This window comes from Setaria viridis, chromosome 4 (genome assembly GCF_005286985.2).
Source record: "Setaria viridis chromosome 4, Setaria_viridis_v4.0, whole genome shotgun sequence".
NCBI classification, from domain to species: Eukaryota; Viridiplantae; Streptophyta; class Magnoliopsida; order Poales; family Poaceae; genus Setaria; species Setaria viridis.
This window is the reverse complement of record NC_048266.2, coordinates 37,072,632-37,091,853: the sequence shown is the minus strand read 5'-3', so window position 1 is coordinate 37,091,853 and position 19,222 is coordinate 37,072,632. Positions and strand designations below refer to the sequence as shown.

The 19,222-nt window shown below is 47.7% G+C and overlaps 1 protein-coding gene across 2 annotated transcripts; it reads right to left on the bottom strand.

Moving 5' to 3' along the window:
* Positions 1 to 9,949: 9,949 nt before the first annotated feature.
* LOC117852964 (probable cadmium/zinc-transporting ATPase HMA1, chloroplastic) lies at positions 9,950 to 19,005 on the bottom strand. 2 transcript variants are annotated; one of them, XM_034735287.2, is made up of 14 exons: positions 16,467 to 17,073; positions 15,717 to 15,867; positions 15,444 to 15,628; positions 15,093 to 15,239; positions 14,661 to 14,856; positions 14,363 to 14,475; positions 13,803 to 14,044; positions 13,094 to 13,199; positions 12,626 to 12,790; positions 11,772 to 11,988; positions 11,427 to 11,614; positions 11,259 to 11,345; positions 10,766 to 10,952; positions 9,950 to 10,585 (listed from the first exon to the last, which is right to left on the bottom strand). In XM_034735287.2, exons 1-13 carry the CDS (start codon positions 16,947 to 16,949, stop codon positions 10,773 to 10,775), a joined length of 2,460 nt encoding a protein of 819 aa, XP_034591178.1. In that variant the 5' UTR covers positions 16,950 to 17,073; the 3' UTR covers positions 9,950 to 10,585; positions 10,766 to 10,772. The 2 variants fall into 2 exon arrangements, with proteins under 2 accessions (XP_034591178.1, XP_034591179.1); XM_034735288.2 differs by lacking the exons at positions 9,950 to 10,585; positions 16,467 to 17,073 and adding an exon at positions 18,500 to 19,005 and having other exon boundaries at positions 10,599 to 10,952.
* Between the last annotated feature and the right edge of the window lie 217 nt (positions 19,006 to 19,222).

Genomic DNA, 19,222 nt, shown 5'->3' with positions numbered 1-19,222 from the left:
CTGCACTCGACGATGGTGAGCGAGCCAGCCACTCGATGCTGCATCCCATTGCAGTACGCGGCGGCGCTTGCGATGGTTTCCTCCTTCCTGTCGTTGTCGTGGAGCCAGTCGTCAAGGCTAGGCCGGGGCAGCGAAGCCGTGCCGCGCTGGAGCGTGTCCTTGCAGTAGGAGATGGCGCGCGCCACGGACTCGGCCCTTTCACGGGCCGTCGTCGTGTCATCAGCGGCGCGCCTGGGTGACGGAGGGGTAACGGCCTTCCTCAGCCGCCTCGAAATAATCTTCCGCAGGCACCTCCCCACCACGTCGCCCTTGGTGTTTGACTCCTCCTGCTGCTTATTAGTGGGCGAGAGCGCGCGGGAGCCCCGGAGCAGCCTCCCGGCGCCGAAGCACAGCTGCTGCTGCCGTGACATGCATGAAGAACCTGGGGTGGTGGCCGTCGCTGGAATCATCAGAGCCGCCCCCGCCTTAATATATGCAGCGACGACGCGTGTCGGACTACCACAAAAACACAGTTCGGAAAAAAGACACACAAATCGCAGACGTCTGTACAAACCGCGTATGAGAAATAAAATCACAGTCGTATTTCTCTAGACAGACGCGTCTATAGTTAAGAGATTTGTTTTGTCGCATCAATCACTTGAGATTTTGTTATTCAGTAACTAGCTCTTGTGCCGGCGGCTTGCTGGACAGTAAGGCTTGATTTGGCAGCGAGGGGAATCAAACCCCAGGGAGAAAAACCACCAGGGGAATTTTAGTGGCAAATCAATTTTCTAGTGGCAAATTAATAGGCCGGGAGGATCTCCCCACTTGGGTTTGGGAACCAAGAGGCTAAATTCCCCTTTGAAGAAAAAAATACTTCAAAAAATTCAGAAAAAATTAACATCCTTGTTCAAATAAACGCATCCTTGTTCAAACACATTCAAACAACACATATGGTGATAAATAGGTGGGTGTAATAATTAGATAAGGCATCAGTTCCATCGCATATATTACAATACCAAATGGTTCTCCGGTGCTAACTATTATACATTTTGATAGCAGTATGATGCTAAGCAAGCACCAGGTGTTGTACTCAACCACGAGATGAGGATCTACCCGGTTAGGAACTTGGGCATAGCAGGATTTCACAGGTGAGTCGGTGAAGATCTTGTTGCTTCATGCTCTGGTCCAGAGAAACACCTTACCACCGGAGCCTTTAAACTCTGGTCCAGAGAAACACCTTACCACTGGTGGCTCAATTTAAGATACACGTTCATTACTATTGCAAACAGGAAGGTCCTTTAAACAGGACATACGTGAATCATAATGTTGCTAGCAAAAGTAGCAAAATGGTTAGGAAAAATGAGCACCTGGTTGTTGCAAGCATAAGGACATTAGTAGAAGTCAAGTAATTTCTTATAATCGCCATCTCAAGCTAGCATCATTTGCACTAAAAGAATAAATGGTACCTCTTTTAGAGTCTCCTGACCACAGCACTGCAGAACACAGCAAGATAAGCAACCTAACAAATTTGATTGCTTCCGAATTCTGAAGCTAAAAATGTTCCAAATTTTGTCCGAAAATAGCAAGTTCTTAGTGACTGCATACTTAAGCTAAGGACTAACTAACTTCAACATCCAAATGGATCACAATGTCACATTGAGTAGTATACTAGTATGTCGCATTTTCTCCTCTGTTAGTTGTACCAAAATCAGGTTTAGTGAACTGTCAGATATGTGCATACAATGAAAGAGTCAAAATCTAAAATCTTTGTTTATGGCAATCAAAATCTTTATTAGTGACTAACTAATCAAGAAGAATATGCTCCTTTGTTTGTGGCATCGGGCCATCAGGTGCTGACACGACAAGAATACCACCATCCATTTGAGCAGCTCCAGTGATCATATTCTGGCATTTTCACATAAAATTACTTTGGATCATAAACAAAAGACAATGAATGTTGCACAATTACTAAATAGTAAAGAGCTCCAGATGCTTGATTTGTTAGGATATTCTCAATATAACGTGCAAACAACTTTCATTCACAGGATCACAAACTATCCCATTTGAGAGATAAAACATAACTGGTACTCCGTATTTACCTTGACTCCAAAGTTGATATATTGAACGGTAGCCAATGCTACGAATCGTGGAAAAGGAATCGCAAATCACATGAATCTGAACCGAGAAACTAGCCAGCACGAACGGATCTGGGCTGAGGAGTACTCACATGCGGGTGAAGTTGGCCATGGACCTCGCCCAGAGGGTTCCGACCATCAGCAGCGGCTGGGCCGGCGCCACCGCGGACGCATCGGGCAGCGAAAGTGTGGCAGATTTACCCAAATTAACCCGGTTTAAGTGTGCTAAACATCGCCTTAAATACGATCAGACACTTTGATCGGATCAAGATGGCAGCTTGTCGGGTTTCACCCGATACAACGACGTATTTAAGATCAAAACAAGCATACAAATACTCGTATGAAGACGGGCCCAGAGATTACAACAATCCAGATGAAAACATCATGGAGGTCCATATTTATTTATTACAAACCGAGTTCAAATTCATAAAATGGTTCAGAGTTCAAGTACAAAAACAATAATCTAACGATGATACATGACATCATGGTGAAGCCGTCCATGACATCACTCACCATGATCCTCGCCCGCCGAGGACATGTCCCACTCAACCGTCCATCCCGGAGGGAGCTGGCACGACCAAGTCAAACTAGCAACCATTTCATCAATTTCATTACCTAAAAACAAAGCCACAAGCAAGGCTGAGTATACTAATACTCCGCAAGGCTTACCCGACAGGTGGTATTTAATCCACCGACTCTTAGACATGCAAGGCTTTTTGGCTGAGGGGTTATTTTTGCCAAAAGCTTCTAAAGTGGGTCCTTGCTTTCAAGTTTTAGCATCAAATTCTAGTTGATTAACCATTCTAGATAAGCATCTATTCTAAGCAAGTATGGTAGAACAAGCAATTTAATCAAGCCTCAATATTAAGCATCATCATTGTTCATCTTCTTACTCAATGAAGCATAGTGCTCAAGCAGTATCAATAACTGCGAGAAATAGACGATTCGAATCGAATTTCTTAACCTTGCAAGGTAGACCTAAACACATGACATGCGCGTACCGCGACGGGTCCACACATTATCAACGGTTCCCATCGATCCCCGATGCGTGTCCAGGACCCACTTCCCTTGGATACAAGGCCTCATCGGTCCCCGAAACGACGTTGTGCCATGGCCGTACTTGTACCCACATGATGTACCAAGGAAACCGTTTCCAGAGAGAGCGAGGAAAAAGTCCACGCCCCGGTTCAATCAGGTACTAGGTTTACCGATTACCATATTCTCAGCATGTATTTAGTACGTTCAAAAATTTGACCATGAACACCGACATGTTTCGACCTTAGCAATTTTCTCTACACAGACGGGGAACCAATTCAGGAACATTGCACAAAGCGCCACCCGTCGACCTTATCGTTCCAATAGAAGTAAACAGACAACTCCTATATCTCGCGAGTAACAGGAAATCACTCAACTTTTACCGTGTCCTTATTTATTATAGCAACTAAGCGACTTAACATGATAGTATTCAAAATATGGGTACTAGGAGCATGCAACTATGGTTTCAATACAACTCCTAAGGACTTAATGCACACACATAAGTAACAAGAATATTGTATGAATTTGGAAATCAGGGTTGTGCTCCGGGGCTTGCCTTCCTGCCCTAAATCAGTCTTGGGCTCTTTTAAACTTTGGTTCATGTCTTGGTTTGCCTCGATCACGTTCAGCTCACCCTCCTGCTATCCTTCTTCGTGTTTCAGGATGAGCTCGTACGTTCCGTCAGCGATGTTAGCTTCTACACGAGATGCATATGCATAAGATTTCTTTTATTAACTTTCATGATGTAGGTTTTATTTCATTAACCATTACAAAAACATGGGGTGTATTTATATTAGCCACATTCACCTAGACAAGTTTATAAATATTTTTTTCTTCACAAAACACGCTTGGTTGGAAAGAAAACATAGATTTTATTTTGATGGTGATGGTATACACATATAAAATTTTTAGAAAATTATTATTCAAAAGACAACAGGTTGTGCTGTTTAGCAAAGATTAAAATTTCACTATTTTTTTCATTCAAACTTGAAGTTTCTCTTTTATAGAATGACCCTAGAACTTTTCAATGTTTAGAACTATGCCCCTGTGTTTTTGCACTAAGGACCCTTAAACTAAACCCTAGATTACAATGGGGTCCTGGGCCGGCCGGCGGCTCGGGGAGCTTGATTCCGGTGATGTGGGGCCGCGAGGTCGTGGGCTAGGGTCATGAGGGCGACAAGGGACTCACCAACTACCAGTTTGGTGCAGGACCTGGGGTTGTAGGAGGGCCGGTGATGCCTCACGGCGGAGCAGTGGTGGCGCGGCCGCTTCGGCTTCGGCTTCGGCTCCGGCGATGGTGGCGGAGGTGGTGGAGGTGTGTGAGGCTGGGAAGGTGGAGTGGTGGTAGGGGAAGGCGCTCGTGCGCTTGGGTAGCGATGGGGATGGTTGGGAGGGGGTGCTCGTCGTGAGGCGGCAATGGCGGAGCGGCGGTGGTGACTGCAGCCGGCGAGGCATGGGCATGGGGCCCTTTTATAGGCGGCAAAGGGAAGGGGAGGGGCGAGGCGTTGAGGCGAAGCTTTGCAGCTCTTTGGCACGGCGGGACGGTGGCTGGGCGTGCGGGGAGTGGCCTGGCGTGCTGTGGCGCGTGTCGACACTCTGCGGCATGTGGCGGGCAACGGTTGGCCGGCGCGGATTTGCCGTGCGGGGAGGGAGATCGTGCGCGGCGGGGTTGGGCGAGCTGCTGCGCGCGCTTGCGTTGTTGCCTCGCCGCCGGCCATTGGCTTGGTGTGGTGCCGGCAGGCATCGCGTGCTGCGTGGCGACGGTGAGCACGGTGACCGCGCCCAAGGCGTGTCGCGCGCGCGTGATGTGCGAAGGTGCGTCTTCAACGCAAATTTTCTCACAAATTTTGAACTATGGGGTTGAATCTCCAAATATTAAAGTTGGAGTTCAAAGTATAGGTTATAACTTTTGTCAAAGCCGACATGAAAAACTCGATGGATTTGAAGATAAACTTGGAATAAGTTTGATGGAACGCCGGCCAAAACTGGGTTTGAAAATGATTTGATTTTCGGCCGAACTTCTACTCAATTTTTGAACACTTTCCACTCAAAATCAAGAAAAGTGCCAATTATGAAATTGCTCCATTTGAAGAGATATACACTTTTATATTGGTCAAAAGTTGAGTTCTTATATAAAATTTGCTTTTTTATTTGCTTCCCAAGTGAGCATCATTACAAGGGTGTTTAACACTTAACCATTTTGATTTTTTTTATTTATTTCTTAATTTCTCTTGATTTGGCTCTTAACTACTTGAGATGTCACAGGAAGCCTCGCCGGTGCGAATCACACGGCCGATGAAGAAGCCACCACACAAGTCGTCTGGCACCACCTACCCCTGCTCCATCTCCCCAGCGACGGAGCAGAACCCTAGTGAAGAAAGGAAAGGGGATGAGAAGGGGATGATTCAGAGGAGATGGGGATCGGAGAAGGGTTGGAGGAGGTGCACTTAGACTGGGATTCTTGGAGGAAGTCGCGAGGTGGCTGGCGGCGGAGGCGGAGGCAGCAACGGCAGCTTTCCGCAAGAGTGCGCGAGATGAGAGCACGGGGAGATGCGGACGGGGAGAACTTCCTGATCTCCGTAGGTCCGGTGCATTGCCTCGGAGAAAGTGGGCTCGCTTGGGCTGAAGTCCCCGTCCTAGTGGGCTGCCAAAGTTGTCAGTTGGGAGCCCCGCAGAAACAATCGGCGCGGCCTTCCTCTGCAGGGAAAAGGCCGGAACCACTGGGCTGCCAAACTAGCCCTAAGTGCTGGAGCCATCCAGGAGCCCTACCAGCTAGGCTCCTCTAATGAGAGGTAGGACCTACACCTTCCATAGAAGGTAGTTGGTGCCGGTAAGCTTTTCTGATACCGGAGGGCCAAGGGATGCTGGTGCGACAGCAGAGGAGGAAGAAATCATTTTTTCTCGAATATACAGGAGAGCTACGCATCATTGTATTACGGTAGAAACATAGTTTACAACGACACTCATCGGAGGAGCTGTTTTGTTTTCTCGGCACGGCTTACATGATTGTTGTGCTTACGCGAACTAGACGACCTAAATTAGGACCTAACTGTGGGCCTAAAGGAAGAAGAAGAAATGGCAGTAGATGCGATGGAAGAAGATTGCTCTGAGTACCATAAAAGAGTAGGTTAATCATGGCTAACTATCTTGGCACGACGTGGCTCCATGTTATATAGGCCAATGGCCAACAGAATTACAGATATTGTTTTACAACTTGATCTCCAAGGTACTCGGTTCAAACAAACTTATCTCTAGCTATTGCTATCCTAACCGAGTACAACAAGATCTTGCTCGCAGGCAAGATGTACATGAATACCTGCTATTTCTAACACACTGTTCTTGACTTTTAGCTCAACATGAGGCTGAGGCTCAGATTGCTGGTCTGATTCTTGTGGCTCCATCAGCCCTGGCCGCATCATTTCTTAGTCTATGAAATTATTCTGCCCTTTTTTTCATGTGAGTTTAGTTTGACCCAAGCTTACACTAACGGCTCAGTTCATACTTGGAGGATTTTGTCAACTGGTTTACTTCACCACCAAAAACCTTTCGGAAATCACTTCCAGAGTGAATAAGCGGTCTGCAGTGAAGTTCTACTAGTGTTACCCATTGTAGCCGTAAACGTACTGCACCGAGAGTACTACTTTAACAAGAATTGTGGTTTTGCTTGGATAGGTCTGAAGCTCAAACGTCGGATTTCTGCTTGTCACAATTCTCAAGTGCATCGTTTGCTCCATGAAACTCTGTATCAAAAGTTGACTGGCACAAAAAGGACAACCAATGACTTCTGAATTTAGGTGCTAAATTTTAGCAAATGTCACATCGGATGTTTGATACTAATTAGTAGTATTAAATATAGTCTAATTACAAAAATAATTGCACAGACGGAGTCTAATTCGCGAGACGAATCTATTAAACCTAATTAGTCTAGGATTTGACAATGTGGTGCTACAGTAACCATTTGCTAATGATGGATTAATTAGCCTTAATAGATTCGTCTCGCGAATTAGACTCCATCTGTGCAATTAGTTTTGTAATTAGCTCATGTTTAGTTCTTCTAATTAGCATCTGAACATCCGATATGATCCTGCTAAAGTTTAGCACCTCGTATCCAAACACCCCCTTAATTCATGTCTTTGATTTTTCAGTTCCGGTTCAGTAACCACAGCAGCATATGGTAAATAAAGCCTTCAGCTCTTCAGAGTTCAGATGCAACTTGTGTTAGACAAAACACATCACTGAATCATGGATCTGATAGCCTAATGACCTGAACACCTAAGAATGTAATTAATTAATACTTAATCTCACTTACATGTGCATTAGTAGATGCCCTTAGGCCGTTGATGCCCCCGTACCTGCTTGAGGAGGTAGACATGGCATGGAGGAAGACTGGCGAAGAACACCGTCACAGGCGGACGGTAGCCTTGAGGAGGTAGACATGGCATAGAGGAAGACTGGCGAAGAACACCGTCACAGGCGGACGGTGGCCGGCGGAGGCCTTCAAGGCTGTGCCTGTGCCGAGAGGGTTTGCTTAGGAGATTGTTGGCCTAATCCCTTTTGATCTCCTAGGTCTCTTCTTATAGCACACGCCGTCCTTAGGGACAGTCAGGGTCAGACTGTCTGTTACATGGGGTGGCTGTTAGCCCGTCAGGACTCAGTCCCTTAAACCAAGTCACGGTAAGCGACGATCAATTCCAACTTTCCTACAAGTTTGGAACCTAAGGAAAACAATAAGAGTAACGAAGATGCCAATGCAAGCTCTGATACGCGGAGACGATCACTCTACTTGCACCACATAAACCTAAGCCGCATAGAGCACTCTGAACTCTGAAGTACTGTGGAGCATCCAGTTCTTCTGTCTCCAACATCAGATCGTCATCATGGAACCGGAGCCAATCTCGCACCGTTCTCCTTTGCCTTGACCTGCACAAGATGGGATCAGAGTTACAGATTGCAGAGGAACTGGGGGCCAGCCCTTTGAACTCTCTGCACCAGCACCATCTGACCGACGAATCCTGCACGATGGACACCAGTGCACCACCCGCCATTGGCGACATGAACCAAGTAGAGAGACTTGACCTCGCCGATCCCACGCCGCCGGTCTGGGGAAGGGGAACCCGAAGGTGCTCGATCCTCCATTCACCTGCCAGGACAAAACCGGGAGCGGCTGAGCTCGACATCCGGGGCCGCGGCCTCAGCTCTGCCGGCGTTTTCCCGGGCTGCCGCGCCGGAGCCACCGGAATCGTCGTGGGGGACAGCGACTGGTCGGGGCGCGACGCGAGCGCGCGAGGAAGAAGAGAAGGGCCCCCTCGTGTCGTTACGCGCGGCGATCTTGGCCTCAGGTGTCCGATCCGATGGCTGTGGGAGAGCAGAGGGTGGACGGTATTTCATTTACCGTCCACCCCCTGGGGTCGGGGCCGCCGCCTGCCGCTCGCCACCGCGCCCTCCCGCCCTACTCCTCGAGCTCCCCCAAGCCATCGTCGAGCGTACGCGCTAGCGCTCGCTCGTCGGCTTGCTTCCCGACGACGACGCCGGATCGGCTGGGCCCCTCGCCGTGGACGCCGGAAGCAATCGACGCTCCTCGGACCTCGGACACCTCTCGTCACCACCGACCATGGCGATATGCAGCGCGGGCGCGTCGTGCTCCTGGTTCTTGTTCTGTCGACGGCCCCGGCTAGCCCCGCTGGCGGCGAGGTGAGCGAGCAGGGGAAGCACGACGTGGGTGCGTTGAGCAGCGCGGCGTTCCGGAGCCCGGCCACCTGGCTACTGAACCCACCGTTCTACGTGGGAAGGTGAGACCTGGAGTCCTGGACAGTGTGGACACCCACTTGCACCAACGGCCGCGGCTCTCCGGCAACTCCTTACAGCCTACGGCGGACGGGAAGGGCGGCCATGGCCATGGCCGTGGGAGAGCGAGGACCATAGCAGCCAGCGACAGCGAGGGACCAATGTGCGAACAGCTGGATCCGCGATAGGGGGTTATGTGTAAATATTTGGATCGCGGAGAATAGTCGCGATCCAAATTGAGGGGGTTTATGGAAATATTTGGATCGCGGAGAATAATCGCGATCCAAATAGGGGTAAATGAAGACATTTGGATCGCGGAGAATAATCGCGATGCAAACGAGGGACTGGTTTGCAAACATTATTGACCGCGGTTCGGCTCCCCCTCCGCCGCCGGTCACCGCTCACCGGCGGCCGCCGCCTGACGTCGACAGCACGCTCCAGTTTATTCAGTGACAAGGCGCGCTCCAGCGTCTTCTCCAGTTCCGGCGGAGGACGCCAGCACCGCCGCCGCAGCCCGGCGCCGGAGCAGAGCACGTGTGCCGCCTCTCCAGCGCATCGCCACCCTCTCCGCGCCGGCTTCCCTTCACCGCGCTGCCTCGCGTCGGCGGCATCAGCCAACCTGTCCAGCCACAGCCCACCCTCCGTCTCCAGCTCGCCCTTCCCATTGTCGCCGTCGATTTGGTTCCGTGGGAGTTCAAATTGATCAGTCTTCTGCTATGATCAGACCGAGTGAATCGATGAGATTCCAACATCCGACGATTTAATGAAGAAAATGGAGGAATTCCTTTACAAATTTCAAGCCTGTTTAGAGCCTGACCGCAAAAATTCAGATTTCAGAGACAGAGCAAGAGAGATCTTTCCCAATTCCTTCTGAATCATCAGCATTGCAGCTCAGCCCATGTTAATTTTGCACCATGGATGCTCCCTGACATGCTGTAACTTGTTGGTACCATCAGGCAGTTGTACACAACAAATTAATAGGGCTGGATAAGGCATGAATAAATTCACTGCAATGACATGAATGGACAGGCATGTTTCATTGATGATGAAATTTCGCAAATCCAATACTTCAGTACATTTTTTTTCTTGCACATCTGCACCCAGGAAATGTACATGACGAAGTCGTCAGGTCTTTCTTTACCAAATATTCCCCGTTACACATGGTGGCATGGATATACCATGTGTAAAAGGCGTTGCGCCAAACGCCGGGGTTCTGCGGCCGTAAACGAATAATATGCTTTTCATCGTCATCTCTCTAATAAGCTGATTCATTCTTCTTCTTTTGAAAGGCCAAAAGGCTGATTCTGGACAAAATATAGGCTGTGCCAAAGGGGCCACATATCATGGCATCGACAAAACCCTATTCATCTCTCCTTCTATACTTCACCACAGTTTCTTATTATAGCAACTCTATATCTATATGTAAATTGAATAATTCCCAAGTATTAAGGCAACTGCTTGTGCTTTATCTGAAGTCCAGTTTCAGTCTTTCAGTGCAGAATCTTCCTAGATTGGCATGACGCATTTTCTCTTCGTCTGTGGGGCGCTTCATTCATGTCTCATGAGACGACGTTTTGCTTTGGCCCGCCAGTCAAATGGTATGCTTGCTTTGGATTCCCATAAACGAACGGGCCAAACAAGCCTGGCTTCTGCAGCACATCGTAACAGAATGTTCAGCACTATTTTTGACTTTTTACCTCAACATTAAGCCAAATTTTCTTTCTTTACATGGTGGTGATAAGAGTACAGCCTACAAAAATTAGGTTAGAACCCCTCATCTAAATTCAAACAGTACCACACAGAAGGTAAGAAAAGAACCGTTGCTGTACATGGTATCTACAAGGGAACAGTGTTCGCGACATAGTTTGATGAAGAGTTGTTGAACTTGGATGAGAAATAATTCCTTAGTCCATCAAAGAGCTGCCGGATGTCGTCTACCAAGGACCATGTCGGAGTGTTCAGGGCTCGTATTGAGTTGAGGCACACTAGAAGGGTTCCTCCTTCATGAAGAAGTACCTGAAAATTGTAATGAAGATAGAAATATGAGCACAGGGGAGAAAAAGGACTACACTTGCAAATACCATGACACTTTGCTGGGAATGCATAATGGAAATATGTATGAAGAACCCATCCAATAGATGGGAACTGAAATCCACTATTCGTGTAGAAGATTAAGGTGCCACTCCACTGTACTACCGATGGGTATCTATAACATTGCATTTATTAAACATACAATTTAATTAGGGCCCAGGTCACTTGAACAATTGCCAAATTTCCTAGCAATGTAAACACAGATGCACCTAGCCATGACAAGAAACTTACCGTCAACCAAAGAGGAAGAAATCCCAAGACAGAAGGAAGCGCAGCAAAAACAATACAAGTTAAGGCCAGGGCCACACTTTGTTTGACCTGTAAGGATAAACCTCAAAGTGTAAGAAACAGTAATATTGCATGTGAAGCTGAAGTGTCACACATGCAAACAATCTATACCAGTGAAGTTGTTTGGCGGGCCTTAGCAATGCAGAAAGGCACCCCACAAATATTATCCTGCAACAACAGAACATCTGCCACAGCCACTGCTGTTGCACTGGCACGTTGGGCTAGAACCATTCCGACTGTTGCAGCTGCAAGAGCTGGTGCATCATTTATACCATCACCGACCATTATTAAACCTCCACCTAGAAACCATTACAAAGGTAAATGATGAATAAACACAGGGAAAATGTGCGTAAACAAAAGTTATATAACTTCAAGTACAAGTTTCTATGATACAGGGTTGAGCTCATAAATAGCATAGGTTTCCAATCTTACAATTTAATGCTAAAAGAAATGTACCTCGCTCCCTTGAAACTGCTTTTACTTTATTCAATTTGTCCTCTGGCTTTAAAGAGAAATGGACTTCGTCAATACAAACAGCTTTAGCAACCCTCTGGGCACTTGATTCATGGTCTCCAGTGAGCATCATGATGCGAAGTTTAGCCTTTTCTCTTAAGGTATGTATAACTTCACAAACACCAGAACGGGGTTCATCCTCAAAGTGGAAAAGGGTTACCTGAAAAAAATAAAATGAGCTGATATGAATATCATGCTCTTGACATCAGTTTACTCTTCATTGAGGGTACTTTGTACATTCTCAAAGTCCAAAAGCTTGTTGCTCAGATGGAGTTACTACGAAACCTAAGGGCTAAGGCTCATAAGGTGATAACACATTCAAATCTGTGTACTTTTTTGCAAGCAGAAGAAATTAGCACCCTGGCAGAACCATGAGTACAACATAATACAGTCACTGGTACAACCTTCTTACTGGGGTCAGTGGTGACTGAGCCTTTGGCCAAACAAGGTGAGGTTATGTTTTCTTCCGATGAAAAAGCAATCTAAGGTCAGCTTCACTTGAAGAAGAGCAAGTTCAGAGGTTCTAAGTAGGACTCAAAGAAGGCTATAATGTCCAAACCAGCCAAATCATGCATCAGATTCAAATTATCAGGGCACCTGCTGATCCAGTTTCAAAATAGAGAGGCCAACAGGCTATATGCCCATACTCCCATATCAGATGGACCAAACACTAGCGTTGATACCACCTGGGATGTGTTTTGGTGGTTCTGACTCTGCAATGGGATGGGACCATAGTGGTTCATCACTTAGGTGGAGTAGAACAAAGTACATGGCCAGATACATGAAACTTAACTTACCTTTTTATCAACAGATAGAGCAGCTTGGACAAATTCAGGCCCGTATGCAGAACCTTTTACTGCTTGTTTTATCTGCTCCGATTCACCATTAGATCTGTATAGTGAAGAAATATAGTCCACAGAACCAATAGATGCCTCGGACAGCTCATTTTCGCTGTTTCTTGCCTGTAATGCAAATGTATGAGGTGTTAGGCTAGCATGTCAAAGGCTGGCTCTTCCAATTACTCCATACTGACCAAACAACAAAATACCATGCTAAATTGTTGACTTGTGAGTAGGTAGGGAGAATCTGATAACCACTGAACAACACAATTCCATTGGATGAAACACATGCGACTTACAGCATACATTAATGGCCAATAGTAGTAACACACCTAAGTTGTATCTAACAGCAGGTAAGTTCTTTGACATATTGAATATTTCCAGATGACTTTGCAGATTGAAACGTATTATGGAATTTACACATACCTTTACACCACTCAAAGTAGCAGCAACTCCCCTACCAGGTAAGCATTCAAAACTTTCTACAGCAACAGCTGGAAGCTCCTTTCCAACAGAGTGATCTAAAACAGCCCTGTGATCATGCAAACTCTATGTCAATTGTTTGGTAAGGACTAGTCTACAAATGTCTGTGCACAAAAGGAAAAAAAAAAGAACAGCAGAACCTATATTATATGCGCTGCAAGTCTCAATGCCATGCTTCAACTAGTGCAAAAAAGACATGAAAATCTACACCAAGGTTGAGTGCAGTGTTCGAAAACAAGCTATTAAATGTACACCTAGGTGCGCTTAAGCGCGAATCGGAGCCCCAGCCCATTATACAAAAAAGAACAGTAGAATCTGTATTTTGCTGAATCGGCATAGATAAGCTCATTGTGGCATTCATGCTAACTAGGACCCATGCTGGTCTAGTGCAAGACCACAACTAACGCCTTGTGTGAAATAGAAATTAGAGCAATCACATGCACAGAATGCGCCAACAAATGCAACGTCCAAATAAGCAACACAGATATGTGCCTGAGTTTAACCACAACACTGGTACAGTATTTATGTGCAGGGAATAGATTCTAGCCACGCCTAGCAAGCCCAAGTAGTGGAGAGTTCTAGTTATGAGAATGCATGCAAATCAGAACAAAACAATTAAACAAACTTTTGGAAAGTTATCCATTATCTCTACCTTCCAATAGGATGGGTCGTTCCTTTCTCCATGGCTGCAGCAACAGCTAGAGCTTCACTTTCACAGTTTGGAGTGCAGCAGGAAGGATCGCTATGACCATTTGTCACACCCAAATGTCCATGGATAGGCTCGATTGCTTTGCATGTAAGCTTCCCCGTTGTTAACGTGCCTGTCTTGTCAAAAGCAATAGACTGACAAGCTGAAAGAGCATCTAAGACATGACCACCTTTCAACAAAATTCCCTACAGGGGAACAAAAGAAAGGTTCATCAATCCACTATACCAGGTGGAAACAGAGAAGCTCATAGAAAAGGGTGTGTTCAGAAAGAGAAACAGCTGTTATGGTGCTATCTCCCATTAAATCCAGGTGGAACTCCGTAGATGCAGTAATCGTACCATTTCAACTAAGATTTTTATTAGGATACTGTGAGCTGTACTCACACAGTCACACTTGTGTACAATATGAATTAAATTCTTGATGCTTTCATGAAATTCATAAGCCAAGAAAGTTTGTAACACATCAAATGAAGAGATCGAACAGCTGAAACTTTCAAACAGTACCTTACTAGCAAGAGAGCTGATTGCAGTTGCATATGCCAATGGAGCTACAGCCAATGCACAGGGAGATGCAGCCACCATAAGTCCTAATCCACGGTAAATTGAACCCCTACAAACTAAAGAAAATGTCAGAGCACAGAAAGTTCTAGCCTGGAGCTAAGTGTATCAAATCAATTAAATTGATCAATCAAAATCGACAGCAGGAAAGTTATCCAAAGCGTATTGCATTAAGAACTATCAAGAAGTACATAATATAAGTAGATAACAGGACCAATACAGCAGTGTAACATTAGAGGGTTACCTGAGTTACCAAAAAAGGGCCACTTAAAGAGTAACGGACCCAACAGTGCAACAGCCAAAGAAAGGGCCACCACAACTCTGCTATAGTACTCTCCAAACTCATCAAGCCATCTTTGCAACTTTGGCTTGTTTAGCTGGCCCTCTTCAGTCAATTGGACAATTCTGTTGAGTGTTGAATCCTCCCATGATTTGGTCACCTAGAACAAAGGGTAGTAAACAGACAACCAATGATTCTCTTGCAAGGTGGCAAGGAACAATCTAGAAGAGAAGGAAACATAATATACTAGCAAAGAAGTATTGTTACTAGCAACTACTGACTATTAAAACTAAACCTTTGTTAGATCTCAAAAGGTTAACTAGGTTCCCTTCTCTTCATCAAAGAAAGTTGGAACTGGGCAACCAGCCTCTTCATTTAAGGGGAAAAAGGGCAAACCTTTACAATCATCATTCCTTCCAAGTTCCTGGCACCACCTGGTATGGCATCTCCCACTGTCCTTTCAAGAGGTTTTGTTTCACCAGTTAGGTGTTCAATTGTGACAGTTGATGAACCTTGGTAGACTTCTCCATCAACAGGCACAGCCTAAAGAATACAAGAGCTGCACCAAAATGAGATAAATTTCTACTATATAGAATAAGAACACCAACAGCATGAAGGGCAAAAAAAAGGATAAGTCAAACCATTGTGCTCAGTTAGAAACAAAGTAAAAAATCCACGAAGAAGCTATGAATTGAAAACAAAAATAGGAAATGCAAGGACTGCAATTCTATACAAGATATAACACACCTCACCAGCTCTGACCAAGATATGAGAACCCACTTCAAGATCATGCACAGGAACTCTGGTATAACTTAAATTTGAAAACTGTACAGATTCTTCACCACTTGTTTCTAACAACAGGGCAAATTCAGGGTGATTTTCCTTCAGTTCCCTCACATCAAACATTGACTTACTTGTAAAATACTCTTCAGCTGTAAGAAATAAGAACAGGAAACTTTTAATACACACACGACCGGAGCTAACACATGGGACTTCAAATTGTTGTCAGAAGAAATGTACCGATATGAGCCAAGTTAAACATTGCAAGAAGCAGGCCACCCTCCAATGCATTTCCCATAAATATAGAAGCAAACGCAGCAAGAGCCATAAGAACATGGATATTTATTCTCCCATCAGCAATATTTACAAGAGCATCAAGCGCTGCAGACACCTAAACAATAAGCAAGAAACGTTAAGCAAGCCTCACAACAACAAATTATTCTGATCTTCCTTGTTAGGGAGGAAACCAAAGCAAAGAACAGTTTCATGTTCAATTAATTTCATTTTATATTGGCATGACTGTCATATCAGCTGCTGATAAGCTGTAGCTGAAGCCTCAACAACAGAATGGCTAATTTTAAGCTTGAACAAAGAATATTAAAGTTCTATGGTATCATCCAAATAGCAGCTTCCCTCTGTAAGCTTGTACGTAAACTCACCAATGACACTTGACCCCACAAAAGTTTATGCCAAAAGTTTTTCCAAAGGATGAAGTCCTTGGGATGTGCTCATTTATAACTGAAACCCCAATCTCATGCTTTAATTTCCTTAGCAACAAATTCTCATTGAAATTACTGCAACGTAGAACTGACATGAACCAAACGCTAACTAGTTCCTCTGAAAGTGCAAATGCTATGTGAAGCAACTGTGACCAACTGACCATAGATTGACAGCGCAACTTCAATTGAACTTAGTTAGTGCCAGCGGTGATCCTCTGATACTGGGCAGGAACGTCGAAACTAGCAAAGGAGCAGAGTGGATATGCATTACCCCGACGAGAGGGAAGGCGACGGCGATGAGCGTGGCCTGCAGGCGCCCGACGGAGCTGAGCAGCGCGACGTGCGGGCAGACGGCGGCGATGAGGAGGAGGCCGAGGGAGATGCAGCAGAGCTGGAGGTTCTCCCGCAGCGCGCTGGCGACGTCGGCCCACCCGATCGCCCGCGCCACCCGCATGACCGCCGCGCCACCGCCTCCCCCGTGCGCGTCCACCCCGTGGTGACCGTGGCCGTGGTGGTGGTGGTCGTGGCCGTGGTGATGGTGGCTGTGGCCGTGGCCGCCGTGCGCGCGGGGGGCGAAGAGCGGGGACTGGCGCGAGGCGAGGAGGAGCGGCGGGCGGCGGGTGAGGGCGAGGGGCTTGGGCGGGGAGCAGCGGCGGCGGAGGTGCGGGAAGGGCGGGGGCCGCGAGAGGCGGAGCAGGTGCGCGGACGGCGGGGCCGGCGAGGAGACCGAGGCGGAGGCGGTGAGGAATTGCATCGCGGCGGGCGGCGGGTCGGGGAGGGAGGGAAGGCGGAGATGGGGATGGAGATCGATCGCTTCGGCGAGGCGGTTGACGCTGCTGATGGTGCTACTGGTGAGCAGCTCAGAGAGGGGGAGGAGAGGAGGAGGAGGGGGAGAGGACTGGTCCACCAGGGCTTACTTTTCTGGCGGGCGTGTGGTGGACGGGTGGCTGCGAGCCAGGCGATGGCGATGACGGGCGTGGGCGCGGGCGCGCGGGGGCCCGGCCGGGGTTTGGCTCGTGTCGTGTCGTCACCGTGTCAACGAGTCGCCTTCGCATCATCGTGCCGCGCATGGTTTTGCTACATGTCTCAGCTTTGATTTTGCGATTTGTAACTTGTTAATCTACTGTACAATGCACACGACGCATTTATGTCTTTTTCGGGGGAAAAAGGGGCTCTATTTTGCTGTACTTCTGTCATGAATATTTCAGTGATATCTTTGGAAGAAACAATATTTTAGTGATACATGGGTCCACTACCCCACTTACGTCAATGATATTGGAAATAAATGGAACTCTAAAATATTGGAAATGAAAAATTAGATAATTATAATGGCAAGGAAGAAATATAGGGGGTCCTATGTAGCTTCCGTGTGCTGGATAAGCAACATGATTTTAAAGTATATTGTGTCCAATTAATAGCCTAACTTATATAGATAAATAAATTCAACATTTCGAAAGATTACATTCAACATTTTTATGAGAATATGGATCAACTTTAGAAATATACTACATTCAGCATTTTTGGAAAAAAACTACTTTCAACATCTTCACCTCCTACTTCAACATTTGGAAAACCCGAATCAACATTTTTTCAAATAAGATTCAACATTCCAAAATTTTTTATCTTCTTCAACCTTGAGGCAACTTCTTCCTCAACACACCTGAGGAGCGGTGGCGGGGCCTGAGGGTGGCGACAGGGCACGGCACGTGCGACTGGCGGTCGGGGGAGAGGGGAGGCCGTGCTTGCGGCTGCGCACGGTCGATCCCGCGAGGGCTGGCGACGGCATGCGGGGCCGGCGGGGAGCCGGGGCACCACGGTCGTCGAGCCGCCGGTGAGCTTCGAGGTGGCGGCGCGGGGCAAGTGGCAGCGGTGGTAGGGCATGGAATGTGGTTGGAGGCAGTTAGGGTTGAGGAGTGAAGATACATCCGACAGGGTAGGGGAGGTGGTTGGAGGCAGTTAGGGTTAAGTAGTGAAGATACATCCGACGGATATTATTGTTTACACGAATCAAACACGGGCAGCTATCGGAAGCCATATGCCCATATAGGATCAACGAGAAATCTAAGCTCCGCCGATCTACAGTAGCATGAATTTTTCAAGCAAATTTTGATGAGGCCCAGCCCAAGTTAGGGGCAGAATTTCTGGACGAAGAAGTCCCAGCCTTGTAGGCCCAACACGGCAACACTACATCTTCCATTTTGCCTTCGTAGCATTTACTTTGATTTCAACTCTATTACTTCTTGCTTTTAGGCTTCCAGTAATTGCCAAATCTAACAAAATGAGCAGGAGTTGGGTCAGCATTACCCCGACGAGAGGGTAGGCGACGGCGATGAGCGCGGCCTGCAGGCGCCCGACGGAGTTGAGCACTGCGACGTGCGGGCAGGCGGCGGCCACCAGGAGGAGCCCGAGCGAGGTGCAGCAGACCTGGATGCGCTCCCGCAGCGCTTCGGCCACGCCGGCCAGCCCGATCGCCCTTGCCGCCCGCATCACTGCCGCGCCCCCGCCCGCCCCGTGCACGTCCGCTCCGTGGTGACCATGGCGGTGGTGGTGGCCCCGGCACCCGTGCGCGCTGGGGGTGAAGAGCACGGATCGGCGCGCGTGGAGGAGCAACGGTCGCGGGGTCAGGGCGAGGAGCTTGGGCGGGGAGTGGCGGCGGTGGCGGAGGTGCGGGAAGGGTGGGAGTGGGAGGCGGAGGAGGCGCGCGGACGGCGGCACCGGCGTTCCGGCGACTGAGGAGAATGGCGCGGGTGCGGTAATGAACTGCATTGCGGCGGCGGATTGCGGTTGGTAGCAGAGAAGGAAGGCGGAGAGCGGTCAACGGAGCGAGATCGCGTCGGCGAGGGGGGCGGGCGCGCTGGTGGACTGGTGGTGATGGTGTTGGAGGTGAGCACTGAGCAGCTTAGAGGAGGGAAAGGACGGGAGGCTGTGAGCAAGGCCATGGCCAGTGGCGACGATGGTGACGAGGTGTCGTCACCGTGTCACACAGTTGCCCCATCGTGTCGCGTATGGCCTTGCTGCTTGTTTCGT

Excerpts from the sequence above, each read along its gene's own strand:
- LOC117852964 (XM_034735287.2), bottom strand. The coding sequence starts at position 16,949 with ATGCAATTCCTCACCGCCTCCGCCTCGGTCTCCTCGCCGGCCCCGCCG. Across the intron at positions 14,045-14,362 it reads TCAGCTCTCTTGCTAGTAAG|GGAATTTTGTTGAAAGGTGG; the intron begins GTACTGTTTGAA and ends GTTCCCCTGTAG. Across the intron at positions 10,953-11,258 it reads TTCTTCCTCTTTGGTTGACG|GTACTTCTTCATGAAGGAGG; the intron begins GTAAGTTTCTTG and ends TACAATTTTCAG.